Below are 26,528 nucleotides of genomic sequence, written 5' to 3' on the forward strand. Positions count from 1 at the left end.
TGCTCCATCCAGCCTATCCCACACAGTCATACTTAATGCTCCATCCAGCCTATCCCACACAGTCTAGTGCTCCATCCAGCCTATCCCACACAGTCATACTTAATGCTCCATCCAGCCTATCCCACACAGTCAAGCTTAGTGCTCCATCCAGCCTATCCCATACAGTCATACTTAGTGCTCCATCCAGCCTATCCCACACAGTCAAGCTTAGTGCTCCATCCAGCCTATCCCATACAGTCATACCTAGTGCTCTATCCAGCCTATCCCACACAGTCATACTTAATGCTCCATCCAGCCTATCCCACACAGTCAAGCTTAACGGAAGTCTGAGGAAATGCACTATCCTTTGATTAGGCACTTTACAACCTACATGACTCAACACTGATTTCAATAACTTCAGATCATAAACACTGTTCCTATTCTTTTGGACAGCAGGGGCAGGAGCATTTACAGCTCCTCTAGACCAATGTTCTGTTTCTTTAATTAAAACAGAAAATGCTGGATATACTCAGCAGGTTCGGCAGCATCTGTGGAGAGAGAAACAGGGTTTAACGTTTTAGGTCAATGATCTTTCATCCCAAACTGGAAAAAGTTAGAGATGTAACAGCTTTAAAGCAAGTACAGATGCAGGAAAAGGAGGGGGGATAAAGAGCAAAAGGGAAGGTGCGTTATAGAGTGGAAGGCAGGAAAGATTAAATAACAAAAGGGATGATGGTGTAAGGCAAATGGGACAAGTAAAGAAACACAAATGTTGAGTCTAGAGAAGGTGTAAAATGGGAAAAGCATCACCAACAGCTGCCATCCAAAAACAAAGCATCAAAACAGATTAACAAAAGGGGGCAGAGGTTATGATGTAAAATTGTTGAACTCAATGTCAAGTCTGGAAGGCTGTAAAGTGCCCAGTCTAAAGTTGAGGTGTTATTTCTCAAGCTTGCGTTGAGCTTCATTGTAACACTAACAGGCCAAGGACAGAAAGGTCAGAATGGGAACAAGGTGGAGAATTAAAATGATAGGCGACAGGAAGCCCATCGTGCAGACTGAACGGAGGTGTTCCAACACACATTCACCCAATCTGCGTTTGGTCGTCCCAAGGTAGAGGAGATGGCAGCGAGAGCAGCAAATACAGCACTAAACTAGAAGAAGTATAAGTAAATTTCTATTTCACCTGGAAGGAGTGTTTGGGGCCTTGGGCAGCGAGAAAGGAGGTGGTAATAGGGCACGTGTTACAGCTCGTGCACTTCCATGGAACGGTGCCACGGATGCGGGTGTTGGGGGTCATTAAGGATTGGACCAGTGTGTCACGGAGGGAACGGTCCCTTTGGAATGCAGAAAGAGCAGGGGAGGAAAAGATGTGTTTGGTGGTAGCATCTCATTGGAGTGGTGGAAATGGTGTAGGATAAGTCGTTTAATGTGGAGGCTGGTGGGGTGGAAGATGAGAACACGGGGAACCCTATTGTGGTTCTGGGATGGATGGGAAAGGGTGAGAGCAGATGTGTGGGAAATGGAACAGATAGGGTCAAAGACCCTGTCAGCCACATTGGAGGGAATCCTTGGTTCAGGAGAAAGGGAAGCAAGATGGGAGAAAGGGTAGTCAAGGTCACTGTGGGAGTCAGTGGGCTTATATTGAATATTTGTAAAAAGCCCACTGACTCCCAGAAATGGAGACAGAGAAGTCGAGGAAGGGAAGAGTTGGCGATGAACTATGTGAAGGTGAGAGAAGGAAATGGCACTGGTACAGTCATGATCTGGGAATAAAGGTGAGGGATGGGACCTGAGTAGGACTGGAACAAGGAATATTCCACATATCCAACAAAAAAGCAGACATAACTAGGACGCATTTGGGTGCCCACAGCATCACCTTTGATTTGGAGGAAGTGAGCAAAATTAAAGGAGAAGTTGTTCAACGTGAGAACAACTTCAGCCAGGCAGAGGAGGGTGGTGGTAGATGGGGACTGGTTGGGCCTCCATTCTAGGAAGAAGCAGAGAGTCCTCCTGACCATTCTGGTGGGGGTGGAGGTATAGAGGGATTGAATGTCTATGGTGAGAGGAGGATGGGTAGGGCCAGGAAACCAGAAATTATTAAATTTGGCGGAGGAGGTTGGAAGGGTCATGGATGTAGGTGGGAAGAGACTGGACAAGGGGAAGGTGGTAGGAGTGAGCTGTTTGGGGTTGGGGGTCTATGAGATTTGAGGCCATGGAGGGAAGATCTCCAGAGGAGATGAGGTCAGTGACAGTCCTGGATACAGTGGCTTGATGTTCGGTCATGGTCCAGCAGAAGGTAGGAGGAAGTGTCAGAGAGTTGGTGCTCGGCCTTTGCTAGGTAGAGGTCAGTACGCCAGATAACAATCAATGGGTTTTCATTTTAGATCATGGATGGGCAGCTGTGTCCTGCTCATTGCAATTCCTGTGCCATGTGGGAACTCCAGGACTCCTCACGTGTCTTGGGCACCACGATTTCTAAGCTTGAGTGGCAGCTGGAGTCACTGCGGAGAATCAGGGAGCAGGAGAGTTTCCTGGATCGTACATTCCAAGAGGTGGTCACCCCACAGGCAGAGAGACTTCAGGATACTAGGTGGGTGGCCATCCGGAAGAGTAGGAAGAGGCAGGAAGTGCAGGAGTCTTCGGGGTGTGTGCCACTCTCAAACCGGTACTCACCATTGGAGATTTCTGGGAGTGACAATATCCTGAAGGAGTGCAGCCCAAACCATGGCACCAATAAATGCAGTTGTTATAGGAGAAGCCATAGTCAGGGGGACCGGCAGGCATTTCTGTAACCGTTATTGTGAGTCCCACATGATGTGTTGCCTCCCTGGTGCCAGGGTAAAGGACATCACGGAGAGAATGCAGGATATTCTGCAGGGGGCAGGGAGTGAGACAGAAGGTGTGGTACACATTGGTGCCAACAACATAGCAAGGGCAGGTATTGAGGTCTTACGGTCAGATTTTCAGGAGCTAGGGAGGAAGTTAAAAAGTAGGACCTTGAGGGTAGTAATCTCTGGATTACTCCCAGTGCCACGTGCTAGCAAGAGTAGAAATAGGAAGATAGGGAGGATCAATGCTTGGCTTGAAGCATGGTGCAGGACAGAGGGCTTCAAATTCTTGGGGCATTGGGACCAGTTCTAGGGCAGGCACCTATTCAAAAGGGATGGGTTGCACCTCAACAGGACTGGGACCAATGTCCTGGTGGGGAGATTCACTAGTGTGATTGGGGAGGATTTGATAGGGGGATGGGCACCAGCATATAAAAGTAGAAAAAAGGAATAAGGTGCAAAAGGTGTGAGTGTTAGACAGTACTAGAGAAGGATTAGTTCCATATTAGATAGGAGTGGATTGAGAAGGATTATGAGGAATGCCAAGACAGGATTCTAATGCATGTGTGTAAATGCACAAAGTGTGGTGAATAAGGTTGGTGAGCTACAACCACAATTAGCGGTATGGGAATATGATGTACTGACAAAATGGAATCGTGGCTTAAAAATGGCGAGGACTAGGTGCTTAATATACAAAGATATAAAGTGTTCAGAAAAGATAGAGAAGGATAAAAGGGAGGTGGGGGGCAGTACTGATTAGGGAAGACATTGTAGTGTTGGAAAGGGAGGATGTCCTTGAGGGGGCAAGGAAAGAATCATTTGGTTAGGGTTGAGAAGCAAAAAGGGTATGATCACACGACTAGGTGTATTCTATAGGTCTCCAAATATTGACAGAGAGATAGAGGAGCAAATCTGCAGGGAAATCACAGAGATATACAAGAACTATACGGTGGTGATAGTGGGAGACTTTAATTGCCCAAATACTGATTGGGATAATTTTAAAATAAAGGGTAAGAAGGGGGAGGAATTTCTGAAATGTGTGCAGGCAAACTTCCTTGATCAGTATGTTCTCAATCCAACTAGAATGGAGGCATTTCTGGATCTGATGCTGGGAAATCAGTTGGGCCAAGTGGACCAAGTGTCTGCCGGGTAGCACTGGGTAAGAGTGATCATCGTAACATAAGGTGTAAACTACTAAAGCAAAAGAAAAGCAAAGAACCATATAAGGTAGAATGTCTAGATTGGAAGAGGGCTAATTTCAATGCAATGAGAAGGGATCTGGTGAGGGTAAAATGGAACCAAAGACTGACAGGCAAAACTGTAACGGAACAATGGGTGACCTTTAAAGAAGAAATGCTTCTGGTACCGGCTAGGTACATTTCAACCAGAGTTAAAGGTGGGGAACCAAAAACAGGGCTCCTTGGATGACGCGGGAGGTAGAGATTATGATGAAACAAAAAAAAGGATGTATGATGCATGTCAGGTGAGTTCTTCAAGTGAGAACTGGGTCAAATAAAACAGGTTAAGAGGGGAGGTGAGAGGAAACTCTGGCAAAGAGAGAATTTGAGAATAGAATGCCAGTTAACATAAAAGGGAACCCAAAAATCTTCTACCGGCATTTAAATAGTAAGCGAGTAGTAAGAGATGGAGTAGGCCGATTCAAGACAAAGAGGGCTTAGAGGTGCAGGGTAAGGCTCAAATACGTAATGAGTACTTTGTATTGGTGTTTACTAAGGAAGAGGAATCTGACAAAATATCGGAAGAAGCGGAAATAGTAGAGGCAATGGATAGGGTGAAAATTGAGAAGGAGGAGGTACTCGAAAGGCTGGGTATGCTTAGGGTAGATAAGTCACCTGGTCCGGATGGTTTGCATCCCAGACTGCTAAAGGAAGTGGGAGTGAAGATAGCGGAAGGGCTTGCCATAATCTTCCAATCAAAGTGCCAGAGGATTGGAGAGTAGCAAATGTGACACCCTTATTGAAGAAAGGGTGTAAGGACAGTCCTAGCACCTACAGGCCAGTTAGAACATAGCACATAGAACAGTACAGCACAGGACAGGCCCTTTGGCCCACGATGTTGTGCCAAACCTTTAACCTTCTCTAAGATCAAACTAACTACCTACCCTTCATTCTACTATCATCCATGTACCTATCCAAGAGTCGCTTAAATGTCCCTAATGTATCTGCTTCTACTACCACCGCTGGCAGCGCATTCCACGCACCCACCACTCTCTGTGTAAAGAACCTATCTCTGACATCTCCCCGAAACCTTCCTCCAATCACCTTAAAATTATGCCCCCTGGTGATAGCCCTTTCCACCCTGGGAAAAGGTCTCTGGCTATCCACTCTATCTATGCCTCTCATCATCTTGTACCCCTCTATCAAGTCACCTCTCATCCTTCGCTCCAATGAGAAAAGCCCTAGCTCCCTCAATCTTTCTTCGTAAGACATGCCCTCCAGTCCAGGCAGCATCCTGGTAAATCTCCTCTGCACCCTCTCTAAAGCTTCCACATCCTTCCTATAATGAGGCGACCAGAACTGAACACAATATTCCAAGTGTGGTTGAACCAGGGCTTGAGAGATGCAGCATAACCTCGCGGCTCTTAAACTCAATCCCCCTGTTAATGAAAGCCAACACACCATACACCTTCTTAACAACCCTATCAACTTGGGTGGCAACTTTGAGCGATCTATGGACATGGACCCCTCTGTTCCTCCACACTACCAAGAATCCTGTCTTTAAGCCTGTATTCTGCATTCAAATTCGACCTTCCAAAATGAATCACTTCACACTTTTCCAGGTTGAACTCCATCTGCCACTTCTCAGCCCAGCTCTGCATCCTGTCAAAGTCCCGTTGCAACCTACAACAGCCTTCCACACTATCCAGAACTCCAGCAACCTTCGTGTCATCGGCAAACTTGCTAACCCAGCCTTCCACTTCCTCATCCAAGTCATTTATAAAAATCACAAAGAGCAGAGGTCCCAGAACAGATCCTTGTGGAACACCACTGGTCACCGAGCTCCATGCTGAATACTTTCCATCTACTACCACCCTCTGTCTTCTATGGGCCAGCCAATTTTGTATCCAGACAGCCAACTTCCCCAGTATCCCATGCCTCCTCACTTTCTGAATGAGCCTACCATGGGGAACCTTACCAAACGCCTTGCTAAAATCCATATACACCACATCCACTGCTCTTCCTTCATCAATGTGTTTTGTCACATCTTCAAAGAATTCAATAAGGCTTGTGAGGCATGACCTGCCCCTCACAAAGCCATGCTGACTGTCTCTAATCAAACCATGCTTTTCCAAATAATCATAAATCCTGTCTCTCAGAATCCTCTCCAATAATTTGCCCACTACCGACGTAAAACTGACTGGTCTATAATTCCCAGGGTTATCCCTATTCCCTTTCTTGAACAAGGGAATAACATTTGCCACCCTCCAATCATCCGGTACTACTCCAGTGGACAGTGAGGACGCAAAGATCATCGCCAAAGGTGCGGCAATCTCTTCCCTCGCTTCCGGTAATCTCCTTGGGTATATCCCGTCTGGCCCCGGGGACTTATCTGTCCTCATATCATTCAAAATTTCCAGCACATCCTCCCTCTTAACCTCAACCTGTTCGAGCATATCAGCCTGTTTCACGCTGTCCTCACAAACGACAAGGTCCCTCTCACTAGTGAATACTGAAGCAAAGTATTCATTTAGGACCTCCCCTACCTCCTCCGACTCCAGGCACAAGTTCCCTCCACTATCCCTGATCGGCCGTACCCTCACTCTGGCCATCCTCCTGTTCCTCACAGAAGTGTAGAAGGCCTTGGGATTTTCCTTAATCCTACCCGCCAAGACTTTTTCATGTCCCCTTCTAGCTCTCCTAAGTCCATTCTTCAGTTCCTTCCTGGCTACCTTGTAACCCTCTAGAGCCCTGTCTGATCCTTGCTTCCTCAACCTTAAGTAAGCTTCCTTCTTCCTCTTGACTAGCTGTTCCACATCTCTTGTCATCCAAGGTTCCTTCACCCTTCCATCCCTTCCTTGCCTCATCGGGACAAACCTATCCAGCAGTCGCAGCAAGTGCTCCCTAAACAACCTCCACATTTCTGTCGTGCATTTCCCTGAGAACATCTGTTCCCAATTTATGCTCCCCAGTTCCTGCCTAATAGCATTGTAATTCCCCCTCCCCCAATTAAATATTTTCCCATCCCGTCTGCTCCTGTCCCTCTCCATGACTATAGTAAAGGTCAGGGAGTTGTGATCACTATTACCGAAATGCTCTCCCACCGAGAGATCTGCCACCTGGCCTGGTTCGTTGCCAAGCACCAAGTCCAACATAGCCTCCCCTCTAGTCGGCCTATCTACATGTTGAGTCAGGAAACCTTCCTGGACACACCTGACAAAAACTGCTCCATCCAAACTATTTGCACTAAGGAGGTTCCAATCAATATTTAGGGAAGTTGAAGTCACCCATGACAACAACCCTGTTACTTCTGCACCTTTCCAAAATCTGCCTCCCAATCTGTTCCTCCGTGTCTCTGTTGCTATTGGAGGGTCTATGGAAAACTCCCAATAAAGTGACTGCTCCTTTCCTGTTTCTGACGTCCACCCAAAATGACTCAGTAGACAAACCCTCCTCGACGACCTCCCTTTCTGCAGCTGTGATACTATCCCTGATTAGCAATGCCACTCCCCCACCTCTTTTACCTCCCTCCCTATTCCTTTTGAAACATCTAAACCCCGGAACATCCAACATCCATTCCTGCCCCTGTGATATCCACGTCTCCGTAATGTAAACATCGTAGCTCCAAGTACTGATCCATGCTTTAAGTTCATCACCCTTATTCCTGACACTTAGTGCGTTAAAATAGACACACTTCAACCCATCATACTGGCTGCAACTTTGTCGTGTCAATTGTCCAACCTTCCTCACAAACTCTCTGCACTCGATATCTGCCTGTTCAACAGCTACCCCATCCACTGATCCATAGCTCCGGTTCCCATCCTCCTGCCAAACTAGTTTAAACCCTCCCGAAGAGCTCTAGCAAACCTCCTGCCCAGGATATTGGTGCCCCTCCAGTTCAGATGCAACCCGTCCTTTTTGTACAGGTCCCACCTTCCCCAGAAGGTATCCCAATGCTCCACATATCTGAATCCCTCCCTCCTACACCAGTTCTGTAGCCACGTGTTCAGCTGCACTCGCTCCCTGTTTCTAGCCTCACTAGCACGTGGCACCGGTAACAATCCTGAGATTACTACTCTGCTCGTCCTACCTTTCAGCTTCCAACCTAACTCCCTATATTCGCTTTTCAGGTCCTCATCCCTTTTCCTAGCTTTGTCATTGGTACCGATATGTACCACGACCTCTGGCTGCTCCCCCTCCCCCTTAAGAATCCTGTGGACTCGATCCGAGACATCCCTGACCCTGGCACCCGGGAGGCAGCATACCATCCGGGAGTCTCGTTCGCGACCACAGAATCTCCTGTCTGTTCCTCTAACCATTGAATCTCCTATCACTATCGCTCTCCTGTTCTCCCCCCTTCCCTTCTGAGCCACTGAGCCAGTGTTAGTTTAACATCACTGGTGGTTAAGGTTTTAGAAACAATATTCAGGGAAAAAAATCAAAAGGCACTTGGTGAGGTTCGAGTTAATTAAGGATAGTCTGCAAGGATTTGTAAAAGGGAAATCATGCTTGACTAATCTGAATTTTTTGATGAAGTAACAGAGAAAGTTGATGAAAGGAATGTGGTGGATGTTGTCTACATGGATTTTCAGAAAGTGTTTGATAAAGAATCACATAAAAGGCTGCTCAACAAAATTGAGGTTCATGGAATAGGAGGTCAGTGTCCAATTGGATAAATAATTGGCTTACGGACATACGGATAATATAAATCACCTGCAACAGGACATGGATAGGCTAGCAGCATGGGCAGAGATGTGGCAGATGGAATTTAATACTGACAAATGTGAGGTGATGCATTTTTGCAGAAGGGATAGGGAGAGGCAATATATACTTTACAGCACATTTCTGAAGAGTCTGCAGGAACAGAGGGACCTGGAGGTGCATGTGCATTGATCTTTGAATGTGGCAGGGTATAAAAAGAGAGTGGTTAGTAAAGCATATGGGATCTTGGGCTTCATAAATAGAAGCAATGAGTACAAAATCAAGTTATGTTGAACCTTTATAAAGCTCTGGCTAGGCCTCAATTGGAGTTTTGCATCCAGTTCTGGTCATTACACTTTCGGAAGGATGTGAGGGTCTTGAGAGGGTGCAGAGGAGCTTCACCAGAATGGGATGGAGGATTTTAGTTACAGGGTTAGATTGGAAAAGCTGGAGTTGTTCTCCTTAGAACAAAGCAGATTGAGGGGAGATTTGAGTGAGATATATAAGAGATAATGTAGGCTTAGATAGGTGAAACAAGGAAAAACTGTTCCCATTAACTAATTAGTACCTGGGAGTATGATGTTATTGCTATTACTGAGACTTGGTTAAGGGAAGGGCATGATTGGCAACTAAATATCCCAGGATATCGATGCTTCAGGTGGGATAGAGAGGGAGGTAAAAGGGGTGGAGGAGTTGCATTACTGGTCAAAGAGGATATCACAGCTGTGCTGAAGGAAGGCACTATGGAGGACTCGAGCAGTGAGGCAATATGGGCAGAACTCAGAAATAGGAAGGGTACGGTAACAATGTTGGGGCTGTACTACAGGCCTCCCAACAGTGAGCGTGAGATAGAGGTACAAATATGTAAACAGATTATGGAAAGATGTAGGAGCAACAGGGTGGTGGTGATAGGAGATTTTAATTTTCCCAACATTGACTGGGATTCACTTAGTGTTAGAGGTCTAGATGGAGCAGAATTTGTAAGGAGCATCCAGGAGGGTTTTCTAGAGCAGTATGTAAATAGTCCAACTCGGGAAGGGGCCATACTGGACCTGGTGTTGAGGAATGAGCCCGGCCAGGTGGTTGAAGTTTCAGTAGAGGACTACTTTGGGAATAGTGGTCACAATTCCGTAAGTTTTAGAATACTCATGGACAAAGACGAGAGTGGTCCTAAAGGAAGAGTGCTAAATTGGGGGAAGGCCAACTATACCAAAATTCGGCAGGAGCTGGGGAATGTAGATTGGGAGCAGCTGTTTGAAGGTAAATCCACATTTGATATGTGGGAGGCTTTTAAAGAGAGGTTGATTAGCGTGCAGGAGAGACATGTTCCTGTGAAAATGAGGGATAGAAATGGCAAGATTAGGGAACCATGGATGACAGGTGAAATTGTGAGACTAGCTAAGAAGAAAAAGGAAGCATACATAAGGTCTAGGCGGCTGAAGAAAGACGAAGCTTTGAAAGAATATCGGGAATGTAGGACCAATCTGAAACGAGGAATTAAGAGGGCTAAAAGGGGTCATGAAATATCTTTAGCAAACAGGGTTAAGGAAAATACCAAAGCCTTTTATTCATATATAAGGAGCAAGAGGGTAACTAGAGAAAGGATTGGCCCACTCAAGGACAAAGGAGGAAAGTTATGCGTGGAGTCAGAGAAAATGGGTGAGATTCTAAACGAGTACTTTGCATCGGTATTCACCGAGGAGAGGGACATGACGGATGTTGAGGTTAGGGACAGATGTTTGATTACTCTAGGTCAAGTCGGCATAAGGAGGGAGGAAGTGTTGGGTATTCTAAAAGGCATTAAGGTGGACAAGTCCCCAGGTCTGGATGGGATCTATCCCAGGTTACTGAGGGAAGCGAGAGAGGAAATAGCTGGGGCCTTAACAGATATCTTTGCAGCATCCTTAAACACGGGTGAGGTCCCGGAGGACTGGAGAATTGCTAATGTTGTCCCCTTGTTTAAGAAGGGTAGCAGGGAAAATCCAGGTAATTATAGACCGGTGAGCCTGACGTCAGTGGTAGGGAAGCTGCTGGAGAAGATACTGAGGGATAGGATCTATTCCCATTTGGAAGAAAATGGGCTTATCAGTGATAGGCAACATGGTTTTGTGCAGGGAAGGTCATGCCTCACCAACATAATAGAATTCTTTGAGGAAGTGACAAAGTTGATTGATGAGGGAAGGGCTGTAGATGTCATATACATGGACTTCAGTAAGGCGTTTGATAAGGTTCCCCATGGTAGGCTGATGGAGGAAGTGAAGTCGCATGGGATCCAGGGTGTACTAGCTAGATGGATAAAGAACTGGCTGGGCAACAGGAGACAGAGTAGCAGTGGAAGGGAGTTTCTCGAAATGCAGACATGTGACCAGTGGTGTTCCACAGGGATCCGTGCTGGGACCACTGTTGTTTGTGATATACATAAATGATTTGGAGGAAAGTATAGGTGGTCTGATTAGCAAGTTTGCAGACGACACTAAGATTGGTGGAGTAGCAGATAGTGAAGGGGACTGTCAGAGAATACAGCAGAATATAGATAAATTGGAGAGTTGGGCAGAGAAATGGCAGATGGAGTTCAATCAGGGCAAATGCGAGGTGATGCATTTTGGAAGATCCAATTCAAGAGTGAACTATACAGTAAATGGAAAAGTCCTGGGGAAAATTGATGTACAGAGAGATTTGGGTGTTCAGGTCCATTGTTCCCTGAAGGTGGCAATGCAGGTCAATAGAGTAGTCAAGAAGGCATACGGCATGCTTTCCTTCATCGGACGGGGTATTGAGTACAAGGGTTGGCAGGTCATGTTACAGTTGTATAAGACTTTGGTTCGGCCACATTTGCAATACTGCGTGCAGTTCTGGTCGCCACATTACCAAAAGGATGTGGATGCTTTGGAGAGGGTGCAGAGGAGGTTCACCAGGATGTTGCCTGGTATGGAGGGCGCTAGCTATGAAGAGAGGTTGAGTAGATTAGGATTATTTTCATTAGAAAGGCGGAGGTTGTGGGGGGACCTGATTGAGGTGTACAAAATCATGAGAGGTATAGACAGGGTGGATAACAAGAAGCTTTTTCCCAGAGTGGGGGATTCAAATACTAGGGGTCACGAGTTCAAAGTGAGAGGGGAAAAGTTTAGTGGGGATATGCGTGGAAAGTTCTTTACGCAGAGGGTGGTGGGTGCCTGGAACGCGTTGCCAGCGGAGGTGGTAGATGCGAACACGATAGCGTCTTTTAAGATGTATCTAGACAGATACATGAATGGGCAGGAAGCAGAGAGATACAGACCCTTAGAAAATAGGCGACATGTTTAGGTAGAGGATCTGGATCGGCGCAGGCTTGGAGGGCCGCAGGGCCTGTTCCTGTGCTGTAATTTTCTTTGTTCTCTTTGTTGTTCTAATGGTACAAGGACTAGCAAACATAGGTTGAAGGCAGTGGGCAAGAGATGCAGGGGGAATATAAGGAGGAACTTTGTTTTATGCAGTGGGTGATATCGACCTGGAACTCGCTGCCCACAAGGGTGGTGGAAGCGGAGACAATCAATGATTTCAAAAGGAAATTGGATGAGCATTTGAAGGAAATAAACTTGCAGGGCTGCAGGGATCGAGCAGGAGAGTGGGACTGACTGGATAGCTCCGTGGAGAGAGGCCTGGCCGCCTTCCGTGCCATAAATGACTCTGTGACTCTATGATGTGATTTGTAGAAAAACATACAGATGGTGCACAAAGGAAAATTTGTTTATTTCCTGTCTGTCGGAGCACATCCTGGAATTAGAGCAGGGGGTGGGGAATGTCCTTCTGTTAGGAGGGAGGGGGCTATGTAATTACTCTGACTATTTTCCTGTGCAGACTCCAAGAACACAAGCTGAAATTCGGGGAAAAAAAAGGTTCTTTTTCAGCACTTCAGGGGTTGCCTCTTCCTCTCTCTACACAGGAGACTCAGCCTGGATACGTTCTGGCCCTGTTTTGGCATGGAGTCCCTGTGGAGGTCAGGGTGCTCATTCCCAGCTTGCAAAGGACTCAGGCACTAGAAAGCCTCTATGGATCTGGTCTGGTCTGCATTCAATTTCAACATTTGAACTTGGCATATCAGGATCTAGCAGGCAGTGCTGGTGTGTCAGCATTCAAGAAGAGTTCAAATTGTGATTTAATTTGACGCATCTCCACCCCATATATGGGCAGCTGCATTTTAAACCGCCTGCCCCACTTTCTGGAATGGGGTTGGGAAGAGAGATACACATCACCAAACACATTTCCAATCCTGTAGGCTCAGATTGCTGACCCTGATTGGACGTATTTCTTGGGTTTTCATCCCATGACCTCCGTCCTCCTGCCCACATCCTCCACCCCCATCCCACGCCATGTTCCAGTCATTGGTCACCTGATACACCCATCTTCACCATGCCCCACCTTCCCACGCCAGTTCTCTGATTGGATGATTCTGGACCTGGCTGTCAAACAGACTTTTCTCCCTCCCCAGTAATTTTATAATGAAAAAGCAAAAGTGTTAAAAAGAAAATGTGAACAAATGGCACCAATTTTTTTTAATGCCCCTGTGATTTTTCTCCAGGTTTGCTCCAATCAGTGTACTGGAAATTAACCTTCAAATCCTGGAGACTCCAGGCCAATCCTGAAGGGTTGGCCACCCTACTGTAGGCCCAGATCCACCAGAAAGCCGGCAGGACAGAGCAAGGAAAGCTGGGATTTCTATATTTCAATTTTAGCAAAACAGGCGATTGATTCATAACTCATTTGCAGGGCAGGTTTTTAAAGTGTGTTGAAATTTAGCTGAATTGGAGGAAGCAGACGATAATTTGGTTGCAGCTACGTCAGCCTGGAAGGAAATATCTCGCATCAGGGTTCAGGCTGAGGGCAAAGCGTACATAAATGATTAGGAGGTGAGGAGAATGGGGAGAATTAAAAATAACAGGGAATAGGAACATAGAAACAGGAGTAAGGCCATTCAGCCCCTCAAGTCTGTTCCACCATTCAATTTGATCACAGCTGATTTGTTCCTCAACTCCATTTCTCCACCTTTGATCCATATCCACTTTTACCTTTAAATAAAAAAAACTGTTTTGAAACTTTCAAGTGACCCAGCAGCTACAGTCTTTTAGAGCAGAGAGTTCCAGATTTCCACTACACTTTGTGTAAAATAATGCTTCCTGATTTCACTCCTAAGAGACCAAGCTCTAATTTTATGGTTACACCCTCTTGTTCTGGGATTCAACTTTATAATTTTAAGGACCTCAAATCAATCATGCCTTCACCTTCTAAACCCAAGAGAATACAGGCCCAGTCTATGCAACCTGTCCTCATAATAAGCTTCTTGGCCCTGGTATCATTTTGATGCATCTGCACTGCAGCCCTCCAAGGTCAATATATAAACAAAACCATACAGAATGATCTTGGATATATTAGGGATTAGGCCAAAAAACTGCAGATGTTGTTTAATGTGCACTAATGTGGTTCCTAATACTGAGATTCTCTCCCTGACCAACATGCCTAGCATCCACATTCTGCTTCAGAGAGCTCAGATAAGATGGCCAGGACATATTGGCAGAATGCCTGATGAGTGCTTGCCAAACAAAACTCTTCTCCAATGAGCTAATTGAAGGGAACTGTTTACATGGAAGCCAGAAAAAGTACTTCAAGGACACCCTGAAGGGTCTCACTGAAGAGTTTCAACATCGTCTGAGACATGGGAGAACCTCGCCCAGGATCGCTCTATCCGGCACAGTCGCATCAGTCACCTCCTATGAACAGAATAGAGTCGCACTGGCCAACAGAAAACGTGAGCTTCACAAGTCCAGAGCTGCACGCACCTCTTCCGCACCAACAATACATGTGTGTCCAATATGCAACAGATCTTCTCGTGCTCAAATTGGACTGATTAGTCATCTTCATAAACATTGTGCCTAAAACCTAACTCTATGAATTCTAGTTGATGTCACGGTCATCTTTCAACTACGAAGGATGAATACTATTATTGTAAGTGATGACATGGGTTGGAATATTTCCTCTGTGTTTTACGTGTAACAAAGATTATAAACCTTTTTATAAAGAACACATTGCTAATTTAGTTTTATAATTTTAAGGACCTCAAACTAAACTCCCCCACCATCTCTTTGTCCTGGTCGACCATTGCTCCTGCTTCTTCCATTTTACCTTTGCCGTGCCTCTGTAGGTCAGTCTTCCTTCATTTCCACTTCACAAACTATTGAGGCTTACCTGGGATTCCGATAGCACATAGTGACGGGTAATAGATTTTCTGTACAATGACAAATGCACTGCTGACTGTAGGAGCCATGTCCAGCAGGTAGTTTTCGTCAGGGAAACTAAAAGGAGTTGCTCATTCTTCTGTTCAGTTCCTGAAAAGTACATGACCCAGTATTAATGTGAGTTATTTACAGTTTAATTGCACCAGCCACAAGAACGGAGCCTTGCACAAACATGAAAATCAAAACCGTGTCTTTTTTATGGGGATGTTTCAGGCACAAACAAAAACAACTTACATTTCTACAGCACCTTGAACATAGTAAAATGTCCCAAGGTGCTTCACAGGAGCGTTATCAAACAGAATTTGACACCAAGTCGCAAGAGGTGGTATTAGGGCAGCTGACCAAAAGCTTGGGGCGGAATCGCCTCACTTTAGTTTCTGCCAGAATGGCAGAACCACTTTCACATCGGGAACCCAACTGGCTTCCATGCCCTGGTGTTGCTCTTACCAGAGTAAACTAATTATTGTCCTGCCTCCGGGCTCCCTGAACAATTAGGGAAGGCAGGCAGGGTGATGAGTCCAGTGACAGGCACCTTGTCGGCCATTGGCAATGAGTGTCCACCTAGTCCACTAGGAAGGAGATCTTGTTTCAGGAGGCTGCAGATGTCAGCAACTACCTTCTGTGAGAGCCTAAGCCTCCTGAAGCACTGCTACTCAGACACAACAAGAGAGCTGATCCTCTACCTGTAGATGCTTAGTTAGGGGTCTTGACTCCTTACAGCCTGAACTCAGTGTCCATCCCATCTACCCAGGTGAGAAGGCAGCTGTTGCTGCTGCTGGTGTTGCTTCTGCTGCTGTTGGAGTTGTTGGTAGTGGTGTGGTTTCTGCTCTTGCCCCTCAGCAGAGGTGCAAGGTAGAGCTGCTCCCATGCTATGTTGAAGGTTGGCAGTAGGGAAGTACAGCTGAAGGTGAAGTTGGCAATCAGCTGTCAAGCAGTGAGAGCGCTCTCAGAGAAGAAGTGCTTTGAACAGCAGCCTCTCACCTGGGCATGGCTGCAGCTCTTCAGTGTAACTGATCAAAGCCTTCCCAGCTTGTCAGTTTCACTGAAGAACTCTTCCTGCTGTGCATTTTTCCTGGTGACCCTGGCAAGGTGCAGACACAGTGCAGAAGCAATACGCTGTTGGAAAAGAAGGAAATCATAGTTTAAAAAATTCTTAATTGCTTTTTTAATCACCTCAAATGTTTTCCCGCCAGACTTACAAGGGTGTCCTGCAGGTCTCGGATCCCGACCTGACATTTACTGGGACTTTCCCAGCCTGCACGAACCGGAACCTGCCTCTACCTGGCTGGGAAAATTCTGCCTTTGGTCTCAGAGATAGGTTTGAACGAGCAACTTAAAGGAGGAGAGAGAGGTGGAGAAATTTAGTGAGGGAATTATAGAGCTTTGGACCACGGCAGCTGAAGGGACGGCCGTCAATGGTGGAGTGATCAAAATTAGAGATGCAGAAGAGGCTAGACTGGGAGCAGCACAGACAGCGATCTTGGAGGGCTGTGTGGCTGGAGGAGGTTACATAGTTACAGTCGACCTTTTTTTGGTTGCCTGGAACCAAGAGCCTGCTGACATAGTCTACTTCTGGACTGACACCATTTACAAGTATTTACAAACATTTACAGGTATGAAGAGGAATTTGAGAAGTCAGATCTTTTATCACTAATGCTAAGAAGGTAATGAAGCATTATGATAGGAGAAATACGGATAGATTGTTTCCACTGGACAGATAAACATTTAAGATAATCACAAAAAGAATTAAAATGGAAGGTAAAAAAAAACGTTATCATATAAAATGTGGCTAGAATGTCTAACAGTCTGCCACAAAGTACATAAATTCTTTCAGCAAGAAGACCATTGCTTGAATAAATGATTAGATTCTCTGATCTACCGTGGTACCACACATTGAGAGTCAAGACCAAGTAGGGTCTTTAGGCACAGACAGCAAGGGCTAGTTACAGCAGGCCTGAAGGAGCACTGATGATAAAAGCCAGAAGGGGGAAGGCAAGAATAGAGCAGGTAAGAGGGCTTGAGTGGAAGGGAGAGGTTAGAGTCTGGGGGTAGGGGTGGTGGCAGTGGGGAGGGGAAGGGGAAAAGTAAGCGTTAGCTAGAGTCTAGAGCTAGGGATGGTAAACAGACTAAGAGGTCCGAGGAGGATTGGAGGCTCAGAGAATGGAAGGCTGCTGGAGAAAGGCTAGCGTCCAGAGCAAGTGGCTGCACTTTTGGGACTAATGACTCCTGAATGACTCCTAATGACTCATGGCTCCTGAAGCCATGGAGAGCTGAGAGAGGGTAGGGAGGGGACGTTTGAGGCACCAATGAATTAAGATGAGCTGGGTAGCCTCTCCCTTCTGTAATTAACTCGTGATTGTATTATTGTGTTACGACCTGGTGCACAGCACTTTCCCTATCTGAAATAAAAGGAAAAGGACATTGAAGAGCTTTTTCATGAAGGCAGTGCCCCTTTAACTGGCATCAACCCATAAGCTTTTGGCTCAGGAGTGCACACATGCACATTCCCTGTAGGCTTTCAGACCCTGTTCTGCAGAAAGCTGCTGCCAATTTTCCAGCAACAAAACACAAATTTTGAAGTGTTTATTTTAAAGGATACTTGTAATGAGACTTTATTGCCTGAGTAATACAATCTGAATGATCTGAGATCCATTGGACCTGCCATGAATACACTATTGTCCAAGATGTTTAGTATGCCCCAAATCAGGAAGTTTTAGCAACCAATCACTTTTAATCTTTTTCCTTATTTCAGAGATCAGCTTGGAATTTGGTGGAGTCTAATTACAAATAAGCAGTAGGACAGACCAGTGATTTCTGCCTAAATGTCCATTTCAGATTGGAGGTGTGTGTGTGGTATTATTGGCGGTTGCTCAGTGCTCTAACTAGGAGCTTGCTGTTCCCGCCACCCCAACTCAGTCCCATTCACTACCCACTGTGCAGACAATGTCACTCGTGACACTACGCACCGCACTCTTCCTCACACACATGAATTCCCAAGCTCAACAATTTTAAACTGCTCTCACACCCACAACTGATAAAATTAGAAAATCGATGTGCTGTTAATGAATGGATCCTTAACATTTTTCAGCATTTTACAACTACTATAGCTGTGCTCCTCAAAGCCTCCCCATCAGCTAAAGGGCTCAATTCAAGGCTGTGATGGAATGCACCCCACTTGTCTGGATGGAGAGAATTGCACTAAATCTTCAAAGATCAACACCCCTCCAGCGAGAGCAAAAAGGGGATGGTAGCATAGTGGTTATGTTACTGGACTAGTCATCCAGAGGCCTGCTCTCCAGACTGAAACTCTGGATAATAGGTTTAACCAAACAACACTTTAACAAGATGAGCAACGTTCAAACGCCATTGTCTAACAATGGCCGCACAGAGACATTGTATGAAAACACCAGGGGAGAGCAACTTTGGTCACCTGACAGGAACCAGGCCTGATGAGGTTTTTTTTTCAAAAAAAAAGAGACTTTTCTTTGCAAGCAGCCAGAGCAGAGCAGAAGACAGAAAGCCAGCAGCTGGGAGGCTGAGAGGGATCTATTCCAGCCAAGAAGGAGACCCTGCCAAATACCATCAGAAAAACTACCAAGAGGTAGAGACAAAAAGGTGACCTCTGAAAGAGCCCCATCCAAGAGATTAAAACAGGATCTTCGACATCGGGCTGTAACTGAGATTTAACCAAAGAAGTCTGCAGCAAAGTAACCATCCACCTGAAACTCTCCAAAGCTCGACTCCAGTGACCCAGGAGAAAAGGAAGGACAGTTCTTCAGCATTTAAATTTTCCTCCCAGAAAAACAAACAAGGTTTCACAATGAACTCTTTTAAAAAACACCAGACCTAAATGTATGTTATCTTTTAATCTCTACCGTGTGTGTGTGTGTGTGTGTGTGTGTGTGTGTGTGTGTGTGTGTGTGAAGTTGCGATTTTTCAGGATTTTGTTTAATAAATATTTATCTTTCTGAAAACAGTTGAGAAAATATACCATTTGTGTTTATTGACCATTAAAATACTCAAGGGGTTTAAAACATAATTCTAATAAAATACCATCTGCAGTCAGGTGAGAGGTGAAAAGGAAAACCACACCTATCATTTTCTACCTGTCTGTAATCAGAGAGAGATGGAAAGAGAGAAAGAGGGAAAGAGAGAGAGAACGAAAGAGGAGAAAGAGAGAGGAAGATAGGAAGAAAGAGAGGGAAAGAGAGAGAGAGAAGGAAAGAGAGAGAACAATAATGAGAAAGAAAGAGAAAGAGAAAAGGAGAGAGAGAGAGAATGGGAGGGAAGGAGACAGAGAAAGTCAAAGAGAAAGAGAGAGAGGGAAAGAGAGCAAGGGAAAGAGATAGGAGAGAGAGAAAGTGAGAAAGAGAGGGATTGAGAAAGAAAGCGAGAGAGAGCAAGAGAAATAGAAAGAGAAAGAGAAAAAGAAAAAGACAACACAAGAAATTGGAGCAGGAGTAGACCATATGGCCCATCGAGCCTGCTCCGCCATTCAAAACAATCATGGCTGATGTTAGGATTCAATTCCACTTTCCCACCTGCTCCCCATAACCCTTGATTCCCTGAGAGACCAAAAATCTATCATTCCCAGCCTTAAATGTATTCAATGATGGAGCATCCATTTCCCTCTGGGGTAGAGAATTCCAAAGATTCATAACCCTTTGAGTGAAGAAATTTTTCCTCATCTCAGTCCTGAATGATGGGCTCCTTGTTTTAGATTCCCTGACTAGTGGAAACAATCACTCAGTGTCCACTCTATCCAGCCCCTTTAGAATTTTATATGTTTCAATGAGATCACCTCTCATTCTTCTAAACTCCAGAGAATACAAACCCAATTTACTTAACCTCTTATCCCAGGGACCAATGCAAGTATATCCTTTCTTAAATGTGGAGACCAAAACTGCACACAGTATTCCAGATGTGACAAGGTGTATGTGGAAAGGATGTTTTCTCTTGTGGGAGAGTCCAGAACTAGGGGTCACCCTTTTCTTTTAATCGAATCCTTCCTTAACTTCCTGAGTGAGTCACGGATGAGTCTTTCTGGCTGAGTTTTAGTTTTTCAAAGGAACGCATTTTTGTTGAACATTTTGAATTGTTTCTTTAAAGATTCCCCATTGTTCATTTACCACCATACCTTTAAGTCAATTTACCTTAGCCAGTTCTCCCCTCATGCCGACATAACTGACTTTGTTTAAGTTTAAGAGTCTTGTTTGAAAGAGAGAGAAAGAGAGATAAAGTCAAAGAGAGAGAGAAGGAAAGAGCGAGAGGGAAAGAGAGGGAGTGAGAAAGAAAGGGAAAGAGAAGGAAAGAGAGAGAGAAAATGAGAAAGAGAGAAAGTGGGAGAGAGAGGAGAGAGAAAGAGGGAAAGAGAGACCACGAAAAAGAGAGCAAGAGAGAAAGTGAAAGTGAGAAAAAGAGAGAGAGAGAAAGGAGAGAGGAAGAGAGGGAGAGAGAAAGAGAAAAAGAATGGGAAGAGAAAGAGAGTGAGAGTGACAGTGAGAAAGAGAGAAATACAGAAAGAGGGAGAGAGAAAGAGAGGGAAAGAGAAAGCAAAAGAAAGAGAAAGGGAAAGAAAGAGAGTGTGAGAGAGAGAGAAAGAGAGGAAAGGGAAAGGAAGAGCAAGAGAGAATGAGAGAGAAAGAGAGAGGAGAAAGAGAGAGAGAAAGAAGAGAGAAAGAGAAAAAGAGACAGAAAGGAGAGAGAGGAGAGAAAGAGAGAAAACAAGGGAGAAAGAGACAGAGAAAGAAAGAGAACGTGAGAGCAGAGAATGAGAAAGAGAGAGGAGAGAGGAGAGAGAAAGGGAGAGAGGAGAAATAGAGAGAAAGAGAGAAATAGAAGGAGAAAGTAAGAGAGAGAAAGAGAAAGAGAGAAATAGAAGGAGAAAGTAAGAGAGAGAAAGAGAAAATGAGAGAGAAAGAAGAGAGAGAGAGAAAAAGAGAGAAAATGAGGGAGGAAGAGACAGAGAAAGAAAGAAAGAATGAAAGATAGGAGAGAGAAGGAGAGAGAACGAGCAAGAGGATGAAAGAGAAAGAAAGAGAGAGAGAGAGAAAGAAAGAGAGAGAGAGAGAGAGAGAGAGAGAGAGAGAGAGAGAGAGAGAGAGAGAAAGAAAGAGAGAGAGAAAAAGAAAGAGAGGGAGAGAAAGAGAGGGAGAGCAATAGTGGGGGCCTAGCATGACAGTAAGAGATTAGAAACTGTAGATGTACAAAGGGTGAACTTGTCAATAAGTCACTGAAAGCTAACATGCAGGTGCAGCAAGCAATAAGGAAGGCTAATGGTATGTTAGCCTTTATCGCAAGAGGATTTGAGCACAGGAGTAGTGAAGTCTTGCTTCAATTGTATAGAACCTTGGTTAGACCGCACCTGGAGTACTATGTGCAGCTTTGGTCCCCTTACCTTAGGAAGGATATTATTGCCATAGAGGGAGTGCAATGAAGGTTCACCAGACTTGTTCCCGGGATAGGGGGATGGTCCTATGAAGAGAGATTGGGGCCTGTATTCTCTAGAGTTTCGAAGAATGAGAGGTGATCTCATTGAAACCTACAAAATACTTAAAGGGATAGACAGGGTAGATGCAGCCAAGATGTTTCCCCTAGTTGGGAAGTCTAGAACCAGGGGGCACAATTTCAAAACAAGGGGGAAACCATTTAGGACTGAGATGAGGAGAAATTTCTTCACTCAGAGGGTTGTGAATCTTTGGAATTCTCTACTGCAGAGGGCTGTGGAAGCTCAGTCATTGAGTATGTTTAAAGCAGAGATTGACAGATTTCTAAATACCAATGACATTAAGGGATATGAAGATAGTGTGGGAAATAGGCATTGAAGTGGATGATCAACCAGGATCGTATTGAATGGCAGAGCAGGCTCGATGGCCTGAATGGCCTACTCCTGCTCTTATGTTCCTAACAGGAGAGTGAGAGAAAGAAGAGAGGGAGAAAGAGAGAGAGCGAAAGAGAGAGAAAGGAAGAGAGAAGAGAGAAAGAGAGAGGAAGAGAAAAATAAAGCGAGAAATAGAGAGAGAAAAACAGAAAAACAGAAAGGAGAGAAGAGGGAGAAAGAAGGGGAGAAAGAAGAGAGCGAGAAAGAGAGGAGAATGGGAAAGAGAGAATGACGAAGAGAGAGTGAAAGAGAAAGAGTGAGGGAGAGTGAAGGAGAGAGAAAGAACAGAAGGAGAGAGAAAGAAGAGAATGAGAAAGAGAGAGAGTGAAGGAGAGAAAGAAGAGAGTGAGAATGAGAGAGAGGGTGAGAATTAGAAAGAAAGAATAAGGGAGAAGAGAGAGAAAAAGAGGGAGAGAGAGAGAGAGACAGAAAGGGAGTGGGAGAGAAAGAGAGAAAGAAAAAGAAAGAAGAGAGCGAAGAGAGAAAGAGAGAAAAAGACAGAAGAGAGAGATAGACGGAAGGTAGAGGAGGAAAGAGGAAAAGAAAGAGGAAGCAAAGTGAGAAGGAAGGAGAGAAGAAAAGTGAGAAAGAGTGAGAGAAAGAGAGAGAGAGGGAGAGAGAAGAGAAAGAGAAAGGGAGAAAGAGAAAGTGAGAGTGAAAGAGAGAAAGAGAGAGGCAGAAAGGGAGAGTGGAAGAGAGAGAAAGAGAAAGAGAGAAAGAGAAAGAGAGAAAGAGAAAGAGAGAAAGAGAAGAGAGAAAGAGAGAGAGAAAGAGAGAGAGAAGAGAGAGAGAAGAGAGAGAGAAGAAGAGAGAGAAAGAGAGAGAGAAAGAGAGAGAGAAAGAGAGAGAGAAAGAGAGAGAGAAAGAGAGAGAGAAAGAGAGAGAGAAAGAGAGAGAGAAGAGAGAGAGAGAGAGAGAGAAGGGAGAGAGAGAAGGAGAGAGAGAAGGAGAGAGAGAAGGAGAGAGAGAAGGAGAGAGAGAAGGAGAGAGAGAAGGAGAGAGAGAGGAGGAGAGAGGAGAGAGAGAGGAGAGAGAGAAGAGAGAGAGAGAAGGAGAGAGAGAAGGAGAGAGAGAAGGAGAGAGAGAAGGAGAGAGAGAAGGAGAGAGAGAAGAGAGAGAGAGAAGGAGAGAGAGAAGGAGAGAGAGAAGGAGAGAGAGAAGGAGAGAGAGAAGGAGAGAGAGAAGGAGAGAGAGAGAAGGAGAGAGAGAAGGAGAGAGAGAAGGAGAGAGAGAAGGAAAGAAGGAAAGAGATTAAAAAAGTGAGGAAGAAAGAGAGAGAGAGAAAGAAAGAGGAAAAGAAGAGAAAGAGAGAGAGAAAGGGAGATAGAGAGAAGGCCAGAGAGAGATGGAAGAGAGCAAGAGAGAAAGAAAGAGAAAGAGGGCAAAATGGAGATAGAAAGAGAGAGAATAAAAGAGAAAACGAGAGACAGAGAGAATGAAAGAGAGAGAGACAAAGAAGAGAGAAAGAAAGAGTGAGGAGACTGAATGAGCAAGGGGAAGGAAGAAAGAGGGAAAGAATGAAGAAGGGAAAAGAAAGAAAAAGAGGAAGAGAGGAGACTGAATGAGAAAGAGAGAGAGAGAGAGAGAGAAAGATATAAAGATAGAGAGAAAGGGAGAAAAAAGGGAGAAAGAAAGAGAGAAAAAAGGGAGAAGGGACAGAGGAGAATGAAAGAGAGAGATAGAGAGACAAAGAGAGAGAGATAGAGAGAGGAGAGAGAGAATGGGAGAGAGAAAAAGAGAGAAAGAAAGAAAGAGAGAGAAAAGAGGGAGAGAAAGAGGAAGACAGACAGAAAGAGAGAAATGTATTTATATGGCACCTTTCATGACCTCAGAACACCCCAAAATGTTTTACAGCCCATGAGGAACTTTTTGAAGTGTAGTCACTGTTATCATGTAGGGAACACAGCTGCCAATTTACACACAGCAAGTTCCCATAAGCAGCAATGTGATAATGGTGATGTTGGTCGAGGGATAAATAGTGGCCAGGACACCAGGGATAATTCCCCTTCTCTTCTTCAAAGTAGTGCCATGGGATTATTTACTGTCACCTGAGAGAGCAGACAGGGCCTCAATTAATGAATAATCCAAAGACAGCAACTCCAAAAGTGCAGTATGCCCTTAGAACTGCCCTGGAATCTCAGTTTGTATTTGATGCTCAAACTTCTGCAGTGGGCCTTGAACGTGTGGCCTTCAACTCAGAGGCAACAGTGCTACTCGTGAGCCCAGGCTAATGAAATTTAATGGGCTGAAGGGCTGTGTTCAGCCAAATCGATATTGTGTGATAACAGTTCCAATAGGGAGGATTATGAGGCTGCTATCTCATCTCAGGCTATAGGTGATGGCTGTACACACTTGAACTTTGCTATTCCAGTTTACAGTACCACTCAAAGCCTGCGGAGGTTTGGTCTTTTCTGGGCATCCATATTCTCTACTTCACATTTAACCATAATGTGGTAATTTACTAAAACTATGGTTGAAAAGAAACATTTATGTCCCCTGTGAAAGTATACTAAAGGTGCTATATAAATGCAAATTATGCTGTTATGGTTGAATCAGTTAGCAGCACTCCTGTCTCTAAGCAGATGATTGAGGGGGGATTGAAGACTCACTCAAGGACTAGTGAACATATTTTAGACTGCCACTACTAAAATAGCAAATTACTGAAGCACAAGAATTATCAAACCAAGCCTGTGCTTCCCAGAGTCACTAGCCACCAGCACGGCAAGGATTAGCCAAGAACACTTGGATGATTCTGTGTGTGTTGACCTTATACATACTTGTAGCTGGTCATGGTTTTGCAGTATGCCTGACTGAATTATATGACTGAACCACCCAAGGAAAAGTACACTCCCAGATCAGTGCATGTCAGAAACACTTGGCAGTTCTATAATTGGCCCTGTATTTAGTTATGGCTGCTACCCTGGTGATATTTGTATTCTATGCCTGGTTGAATTAAGCAATGGAGAAATCCTAGTTATTTGCACAAGCAACTTATTTTCTTAAAATATTCTGTTAAGCCAAGAGTAAGGGCAGCAAATATAAAATTGCATCAGCTCTGTCCAAATTCTGCCTCCCATTATGACATTTTGAATTTTACATTGTAAATCGTGCATTCTAGTTAGTTTTAGAATACCTTTTCTCCTTCATAGTTGATAAAACTTAATTTTTTTTTAAAAGTCAATTATAGTAAGATTGGTCACAACCAAACCTGGGAGAAGACATGCAGGATTATGGCACAGAGCACTTTTGACAGGAACACAACACACAATAGACACAAGTTTCTATGAAACCTAATATGATTGTTTAAATTTAATATAGACTAAGTTCATTGATACACCATTGCTACTTCCTACAAGCACACTGTTCAGCCGTGAAATCTATGCAGAGTGAAAGCACGTAATGCACAGTAATGCTTAATATTTTAACAGGGACAAAATAATTAACTCCTGACTGATCCAATGGAACAGGTGCTGCCTGCATTGTTATCAGTTCTTTGTAATAATGTTAATTCCACCAAAACATCAGAAAGAAAACAAGGTAATACAATGATTTGATACCAAGGTGCTCTTTTCAGGGGGGTGGGGGGGGGCACAAATAATGCAGAGAAGACAATGCAACTTGCGCTTGTTCCAATGGAGTGTCATTGGGCCGCTCACAAGAAATTGGGCTGCAGATCCAGGCTGATGGACTGCTCCAAACACATCAGCTTCCAGCTTCATTACAGCTCTGCTTGATGAAGGCCACACAAGGTGCAAGATCCCCAAATACTGAACATCAGCCAGTGTAGGTGAAAAGATGTTAGAATCATCTGTAACAACAGGACTGGTTGGAGGACAGCGCTGCAGACTGTCTGGTCGATTACCACAGGAAAAAGCTGCTCAATTTGGAAGAGACTTTTTTTTAAGAATTATTTCTACTTGCTATTCAAGAAAGGAGAGAGAAAACAGGAAACTGTAGGCTAGTGAGCCTGACATCTATTATTAGATGTGGTAACAAGGCACTTAGAAAACCAAATGATTGTTAGACAGAGTCAACATGATTTTATGAAAGGGAATTTGTATTTGCTAGTTCCGAAGAAGGGTCACTGACCTGAAACGTTAACTCTGCTTCTCTTTCCACAGATGCTGCCAGACCTGCTGAGTGGTTCCAGCGTTTCTTGTTTTTATTATTGTATTTGACAAATTTATTACAGTTCTTTGAAGATGCAACTAGCAGGGTAGATAAGGGGGAACCAGTGGATGTAGTATATTTGGATTTTCAAAAGCCATTCAATAAGGTGCCACACAGAAGTTGTTATACAAGGTTAAGATTCATGGGATTGGGTTAATACATTAGAATGGAACAAGGATCCATCAAGGGTTACGGAGATAGTGAAGGAAAATGGTGTTGAGTAGACGATCAGCCATGATCTCATTGAATGGCGGAGTGGGCTCAAAGGGCTGAATGGCCTACTCCTGCTCCTATTTCTTATGCTCTTATGTTATGAACAGATAACAGAGAATAGGAATAAACAGGACATTTTAGGGACAGCAGATTGCAACTAGTGGAGTGCCACAAGGATCAGTGCTTGGGCCTCAGCTATTTACAATCTATATCAATGACCTAGACGAGGGCACTGAGTATAATGTATCCAAGCTTGCTGATGCCACAAATCTCGGTGGGAAAGTAAGCTGTGAGGAGTATGAAAAGA

The 26,528-nt window shown here is 44.6% G+C and overlaps 1 protein-coding gene and 1 pseudogene across 3 annotated transcripts in view; one reads left to right on the top strand and one right to left on the bottom strand.

Moving 5' to 3' along the window:
* The window catches only part of LOC137353279 (probable G-protein coupled receptor 139), a 57,969-nt gene that overhangs the window by 15,712 nt on the left and 15,729 nt on the right, over positions 1–26,528 (bottom strand). For 2 of the 3 annotated variants that reach the window (XM_068019391.1, XM_068019382.1), the window contains exon 2: positions 14,909–15,048. In XM_068019391.1, coding sequence (XP_067875492.1) covers positions 14,909–14,987 — 79 coding nt within the window. In that variant the 5' untranslated portion in view covers positions 14,988–15,048. Of the gene's footprint in view, positions 1–14,908; positions 15,049–15,939; positions 15,965–26,528 lie in introns of those variants that run through there. The other variant, XM_068019400.1, reaches the window with a different exon arrangement.
* LOC137367155 (RNA-binding protein 25-like) lies at positions 18,335–26,382 on the top strand (annotated as a pseudogene).

This window comes from Heterodontus francisci, chromosome 3, assembly GCF_036365525.1.
Source record: "Heterodontus francisci isolate sHetFra1 chromosome 3, sHetFra1.hap1, whole genome shotgun sequence".
Classification (NCBI taxonomy): Eukaryota; Metazoa; Chordata; class Chondrichthyes; order Heterodontiformes; family Heterodontidae; genus Heterodontus; species Heterodontus francisci.